This window comes from Lytechinus variegatus, chromosome 2 (assembly GCF_018143015.1).
Source record: "Lytechinus variegatus isolate NC3 chromosome 2, Lvar_3.0, whole genome shotgun sequence".
NCBI classification, from domain to species: Eukaryota; Metazoa; Echinodermata; class Echinoidea; order Temnopleuroida; family Toxopneustidae; genus Lytechinus; species Lytechinus variegatus.
The window spans coordinates 46,226,854-46,234,642 of record NC_054741.1 but is presented as its reverse complement, the minus strand read 5'-3'; the positions used below and the strand labels follow the sequence as shown (position 1 = coordinate 46,234,642).

General features: G+C 35.4%; 1 protein-coding gene across 1 annotated transcript; it reads left to right on the top strand.

Annotated features, from left to right (window-relative positions):
- Window positions 1-2,777: 2,777 nt before the first annotated feature.
- On the top strand, window positions 2,778-4,163 carry LOC121406835 (E3 ubiquitin-protein ligase TRIM33-like). Its single transcript, XM_041597706.1, has one exon. The coding sequence runs from the start codon at window positions 2,778-2,780 to the stop codon at window positions 4,161-4,163; it is 1,386 nt and encodes a 461-aa protein (XP_041453640.1).
- Window positions 4,164-7,789: the final 3,626 nt, after the last annotated feature.

Sequence of the window (7,789 nt, the reverse complement as noted above, 5' to 3'; positions counted from 1 at the left end):
AGTTAATTAAAACTTGTGGAATTAATGTCTTTGTTGTTGTTTCAACTTATACGGTGTATATTGTGAATATATGCAATAAGAGTAAATTGAGAATCAAGCGTAGTCTTTTCTCCAGACCCGGTTACCTGTTATTTAAACATTATGAATAACAGTTTTAAAACAGTATAAAGACCCCATAATCTTATTAATGCTGGATATAGCGTAGTCTTTCAGCCCGACCATTTTTTCTAAAAAAAACCCCGCTAATAGTAAGAATTATAAAAAATCAAAGTCTAAGACCAAACAAACCTTCAACCTAAGAACCGGTTTTAAAAGAGGTTTAGAGTGTTGTCTTTATTCCAGACCTAAAACAGTTACGAAAAAAAATCTTCTAACATAAGACCTTATATTCTTATTCTTGTGGAATAACACGAGTTTTAAAACGTACTCTTTCCTCCAGACCCGGCTATCAAAAAAAGTAACTGAAAAACTTCGAATCTAAGACCAAATTTCCAAAGTTTCACCCAGTAAAAATATGTATTTTTAAGAATAATACTACTAACCCTACAAAACATTGTAATAATGCGTGGGTAAAGCAGACATCTTTTCTCCAGACTTGGTTACTATTTGAAAAATAAAATAGTTTTTACAAATATTCTAAAACGAATACCCAATATCTAATTACTGTGGAACAACATGAAGACCGATTGTCGAAGATCGACTTTCCTCCAGACACAATTATTTCAGGAATAAAAAATCAATAAAACTCAACCCCCAACAACGAATCTAAGAACCAACAAATGAACAATCCTCCAAATTAAGACCATGCATGTTTTCAGACCCGGTGATTTAAAAATGATTTAAACAATCCTAAAAACAAAAGACTCATATTCTTATTCTTGTGGAATAACACGAGTATTATGCTTAGTCTTTCGTCTGGACCCGGTTATTTAAAAGATAAAGAAATATTGAAAAAAAATGACAGCTGAGACCAATCTTCAAAATTAAACCCACTTAAAATGCTTGGGCTTAGAGTGTTGTCTTTACCCCTCACCGACGTATATTATAACTTTTGAATTAACCGGGTCTGGAAAAAAGACTTTGGACGTATATTATAATTTTGAAACAACCGGTTCTGGTAAAAAGACTTTGGACGTATATTATAATTTTGAAAAACCGGGTCTGGAAAAAGACTTGGACTTGTACTGTAATATTTAATTAACCGGGTCTGGAAAAAGACTTTGAACTTTTGTGCTATATGAACGCATTACTATAGGATATTAGTTTAGAACGAATTCGCCAAAAATCACTTCAAATTTATTACATTTGTAGGTAAAGCCATTATTACATTTGTGGGTAAAGTGCATTATTACATTTGTGGGTAAAGTGTTATTACATTTGTGGGCGTTATTACATTTGTGGGTAAAGTGTTATTACATTTGTGGGCGATCAAAAATTATTACATTTGTGGGTAAAGTGTTATTACATTTGTGGGCGTTATTACATTTGTGGGCGTTATTACATTTGTGGGTAAAGTGTTATTACATTTGTGGGCGTTATTACATTTGTGGGCGGTTATTACATTTGTGGGTGTAACAGGGACGCGTCCCCTGGGATTTCTGCCCATGACTATAATAAAAGAAAGTTTATATAAGGTCTGAAAGAGCTCAAAGTCACATATTTATTCAATGTAAATACTGAGTGATTGCCTGTGATTGTATGAAACCGGTACGAAATACATAATTTTTGTTTGGAGTATACCGTCTGCGGATTTAGGAACACTGAGGTAAGTGGTGAGAAACGGTAAGGTTTATCGTTAGGGAACTGACTGTGAGGGTAGTGAAGTGCTTGACAGTTGTCGTCCTTTCTGGGATGCCTCCGGAGTGCCTACAAATTCGTCCAAATATTTTTTCTACAATATTCCGTGACACTTGGTGAGTAAATTATTTCATTGCTTTAGACCAAGTTTTTCTAAGATAGTTTTTATCCAGATTCACGGATGTATCCCATTTCTTCAGTGCACAACTAGATAACACCTGCTAGATCATGATGTAGTTTACGCTTGGGAAAAATAACTCTGTGGGCATGTACACACTAAGAAATAAAGGTTTAAAATTGAACCCCGAAAGGTTGATGCAAAATCAGCACCCTATGGGTTAAAAACAAACCTGATTTGGGGTTCAAAAATTGAACCCTGCGGTGTGGGTTCAAAACTGCACCCTAAATTTTAAATTGAACCCCTAGGGGTGCAGTTTTGAACCCGCAGGGTGCAAAAATGAACCCCAACAGCAGGGTTCAATTTTCGAACCCCAAATAGGTGCTGATTTTGAATCAACCTCTGGGGTTCTTTATTTCTTAGTGTGTAATATATAACCACAAAATATGTTAATGTTTTATTTCATCCTCTCTAGGTTGTGTATTTTCGATGAAAAAGATTCTTAGGGATATTGGGTATTAAAGAATGATTTAGTCGCCAAATTGATTATGCTGTTAAGAGTTCAATGGATTAGTTGATAGAGTGCTGGTCTCGCAATGCGGGTTTGAAACGCAGTCCGTATGCAGATGCCCTTTGGTAAGGCATTTGTCCGCATTACTAACAGCATAATTGACCCTGCCAAAGGTTTCATATTAATATCCAATATTTGCTCATTTGATTTCACAATGTTGACAGAAATAACTACGTACACAAAACACGAGATGAGATCACAATTTTCTTTTGATTTTTTAAAAGTATTCCACTTGAAAAGAATTCAAAAATGAGACGCTGAATTCAATTATCTCTTGAATTCTAGATTCTGATGCAAAAGATGGCTTCATCGAAACAACTATTAGACCATCTCGAATGTCCCATCTGCCATGATCTACTCTGCAATCCTAAACTTCTACCATGTGCACATTCTTTTTGCGAAAGATGTTTGAAGGAACTTCACTCTTTTCTGCAAGCTGATTCCGGGTTAACTTGTCCAGTGTGTCACCAAGATGCAAATGTTCCTGGAAATGATGTGAGTAACTTTCCAACAAATCTTATTGTCAAGTCCCTTGTAGAAGATTTCAAAAGGAGATCAGATGCTAAGGCTGAACGTATCAAAGGGAGTGGAGCAACCGCCATTCAAACTTGCACGGTTTGCGATGGTGATGATCAAGACATTGCAACATACTACTGCCAGAACTGTTCTGAGTTCCTTTGCGAAGATTGCTTGCAACACCACAATAGATACAAACGGAATGCTTGCCACGAGACGGTGAAAGTAAGAGACATTGAGGCGGGAGTTGTCAAAAAGAAATTCACATGCCCTGAACATCCACAGGAACTGCAGCAGTTCGTGTGCACTACATGTCTGGTTCGGATCTGTTGCAGATGTCGGGAGGTCGAACACAAGGAAGACGGACATGAAGTCAACGAGATGACTGGGTATGAAGAAATTCAGCAAAAGACAATAGATTGTCTTTTACTGAAAATAGAACAAATCTCTGTTGATATTCAAAATAACTTATCGTTTGTGCATGAGAAGCTCCGAAAAGTGAAAAATATTGTGTCTCAACGACGACAAAAAATTGTAAGTACTTACGACACTGCAGAAGAGCAATTACGAAGAAGGAGAGATGAATTACTCGAAGAATGCAATACATGTGACAAAACACTCTGTCAGGAGTTGGAAGATATAATTGGCAGCCATTATGGCATCCAAGAGACGTTAACTAACAAGGCTACACTTGTAAACGAGGGTCTAACAAGCCTACACCAGCCAGATCTGTCACTATCTAAATATGCAACGCAAGTTGAAGGACTTGAAATTATTCTGGAAGAAGCCATCCCCTTACTTCTCTCCAAGTCATCACACATAGCACATCGTGCAGACTCTCTCACTTTTCGTCCGGTTTCTCCTATCGGGTCACTTGTAGATATGTTCCAACGAGAGAAATTGTTCTTTGAAGATGAACAACACGACAGCGGTGGGGGATGGAGGTTGGATGTTATCCCCAAGGGTGGAGGAACGAACTGCTCGAATCAGACAGATAAACTTAAAGCATCTTGTGTGACTATGGCTATGAATGAACAAAGCAAAGATGCTTCTGATGAGTCTTTGCCAGGAAGTAAAAAGGCTCCGTTGCGTTCTTTCATCGCACATCTTCCCACAAAAGGAAAACGCAAGACTAGGATTCGAGACCAGCAGCTGCATTGAGTCTGTTAGTTCTCAGAAGGAACTTGAATACAATAGGGACTTCCCAATTCGCACGTTAGCAGAGCATGTGCAATACACTTCTCTGAAAGGTGCAAAGTTGCACATATAAGGTGCATAATTGGTAAATTGGACCCCAAATGGTTCTTATTTGCACCTTCAAAAGAAGTACAAAGTTGTAACTTTTTCGAAAAGATACAAAGTTGCAACGTAAAGGTGCGCCCAGTGTGACATCTAGTCTGCACGTTTAAACGTTGATCCAACTTGCCTCAGTTTTACTAAGAGGATGTCACCGTGCATGGCCGTCCACTTTTAACTGTTTGGCACATTTTTCAGGTGTTTACGAAGTTCTTCTGCAATGCACATTTATTGAAAAGTCAAGTCTACCCCAGCCAAAGTTTTCATTTGAAAAAAAAATTAAACTAGCATAACGCTGAAAGTTTCATCATATTGTATGTGTAGTAAGAAATTTATGACGCTTTAAAGTTTTGCTTAATGTCAAAAGCAGTTATGTGCCTATCCTGCAAATGAGGAAACCGATGACGTCACCCATTTTTTGGAACAAGGTTTGATTTCCCCTAACAATGTGAGATTGCCTCTGTTTTTACCTTTGTGCCATCCATAAAGATGCTTCCTTATTGTCAAATCTGCAAAAAAATTAAATAGTCTATATTTGACGTCATAACATACAAAAAAAACATATTTTCTATTTGTTTGTTGTTTTATTTTGTTATAATTGTTTAAACATTTTCTTTCAATATGGTTTTTATTCCCCTTGAAAGTAAATCATGTATTATAATTTTCCAGTTTCCCTTAACAGTGGGCTCACTAGGTGGTAACGAGGACGCAGCTTGCTTGTATGGATAATTCTGCATGTCAAATACTCGTACTTTGGATATAGAGGTCCAGAGTTTATACCGTTTATTGGTTTCATGTAAACATGATTATTTGAGCGCCAGAAGCCATTAAGTATACCTAGAGTTACAGTTCTTTGAAGTTTCGATTTATCATGTCTTGTTCAAAGCTTATTTGCTATTACATGAGATAACAAACCTTCTCATGTCAATACATGTACTGCCATATCTGTGATATTAATAGTTGGGCTTTTGTTTCATAGATCTTGATAATTGTTAGCAGTATAGATTACGTTTAATGTAAAAACTCACATTCGTTTATCTTAATTTCCAATAGAACACCATTAAATTTTAGCAATTACTCTAACATTTGCATAAAACAATTATACAAAAAATATGTATATAACATTTTTTCCATGAGTAAGCCCCCCAAAATATAAAAACAAATTATCTATATACATATAATCGATAACAATACAAACTAAGAAATGACGGTTCAAAATTGAACCCCGAAAGGTTGATGCAAAATCAGCACCCTATGGGTTCAAAAATTGAACCCCTGATTCGGGGTTCAAAAATTGATCCCTATGGTTGGGGTCCATTTTTGCACCCTGCGGGTTTAAAACTGCACCCCTAAATTTAGATTGTACCCGCAGGGTGCAAAAATGAACCCCAACCGCAGGGTTCAATTTTTGTACTCATAGGGTGCTGATTTTGCATCAACCTTTCGGGGTTCAATTTTGAACCTTTATTTCTTAGTGTGTATGTACATTTCCTATCTCAATTCTGGGACCCCTACTTTTTATTGTCTATACTAATGATATCATAAATTCATCCCCAGTTCTAGATTTCATAATTTTTGCCGACGATACCAGTATTTTCTATTCCCATGCTGATTTAGATACACACTAAGAAATAAATGTTCAAAAAAAGAACCCAGAAAGGTTGATGCAAAATCAGCACCCTATGGGTTCAAAAATTGAACCCTGCGGGTTCAAATCTGCACCATAAATTTTAAATTGAACTCCTAGGGGTGCAGTTTTGAACCCGCAGGGTGCAAAAATGAACCCCAACCTCAGGGTTCAATTTTTGAACCCATAGGGTGCTGATTTTGCATCAACCTTTCGGGTTTCAATTTTGAACCTTTATTTCTTAGTGTGTACCCTAACTCATATTCTTAATTCAGAGTTCTCTAAAATATCCCAATGGTTTAAAACAAACAAACTTTCACTTTATACAAGCAAAACCAATTTTATACACTGTCGAGAAGCTAATCTACATTTACCAGCTCCTAATTAATCAATTGACGGTTTACCTCTTACTGAAAAGCACTCTACAAAATTCTTGGGAGTAACAATTGACTCCAATCTAATGTGGAATGAACACATACACAATGTACATACATCTATATCAAGAAACATGAACAAATTAAAAGTCTTTCTTTCTGAAAATAATCATTATTAGTTCTATATAACTCCCTAGTATTATGATGTATTGCAATATTGTATGGGGTAACTGTAGTATGACGAAAATAAACTCTCTTCTACTTCTTCAAATACGAGCAATTCGTAACGTTACTCATTCACATTATTTTTCTCACACAGAACATCTATTTCAGCGTTTAAATGCACTTAAAATACAGGATATTCACACTCTACAAACAGGTATATTTATGTTTAGAAACACTTACAATAATCTTCCATCATTATTCCAAAATATTCAAAATCTATGCATATCCAACCCGCCAACCCCAAACTTGTTCTTACTAAAAAATCAGTTCGCCATCATGGACCAGATACCTGGAATTCCTTACCACAATACTTAAAACAATGTCCCTCTCTTAACTCATTCAAATCATCCTTTAAAAATTTTATGACACTCAAATACAATTCTGATTAATCTATAAATATATATAAAAAGAGTTCTTCGGGTCTTGGTCAATTTTTAATTTCTATCTGATCTCATAAACTGTTACATCAGAAAAAAGCATGTATTGAAAAAAGTAGTCATATTATCAAACTTTTCTATCATTTCAAGCTGTAATCCTGGAACCATTCAATAATTCCTAATTAATACTACCCCACGCCCTCATATATCGACACACACACACACACCCTCTCTCAACACACACACACTTGTACATACAGACTTAATTTTAGATATACATTTAAACACACGCACACGTTTGCACACCCACATATACATGCAAACACAACTGTGCACATAATATCAGGCATACAAAGTCCTTGCATGTAAATATCGTTTGAATAATATCTGATTATAATTTATTTAAGTCAATGCCCGATTTGTATTTGACTTCGTTTTCTTTTTTTGTTTTCACTATTCCGTTTGAGGCCGCTACCCTAGTCAGGCACTGCTTATGGTAGCGGTCTCCAGCATTTTTTTTGTCTACTCAACAAAGTACAACTTATAATATTGCAACTATCTATATATATATTTTTGCCAATGAATTATTATTTGTATCTATTTTTGTAAAAAGAAATGTATGACTATTTTTTATGTTGTAAATTATGTTTGTTAAATTTCTGTTGGAAAAATGCTGCAATAAAATCAAAAGTTTAAATGATTTGCATATAAAATGAAATACAAAATCCGTAATAAAATGTATTATGAAAAAGATGTGATTTTGAAACACATTGACGATGAATACATTGTAGTAAGCTGAAATCTTTTCATATTTGTTTGCTTGAATTCATTTGTTTTGTGTAAATATCATCCAAATGAATTCACACAACACGCAGAGAAGCATTTGAT

Coding starts and splice junctions, on each gene's coding strand:
- LOC121406835 (XM_041597706.1), top strand. CDS start 2,778: ATGCAAAAGATGGCTTCATCGAAACAACTATTAGACCATCTCGAATGT.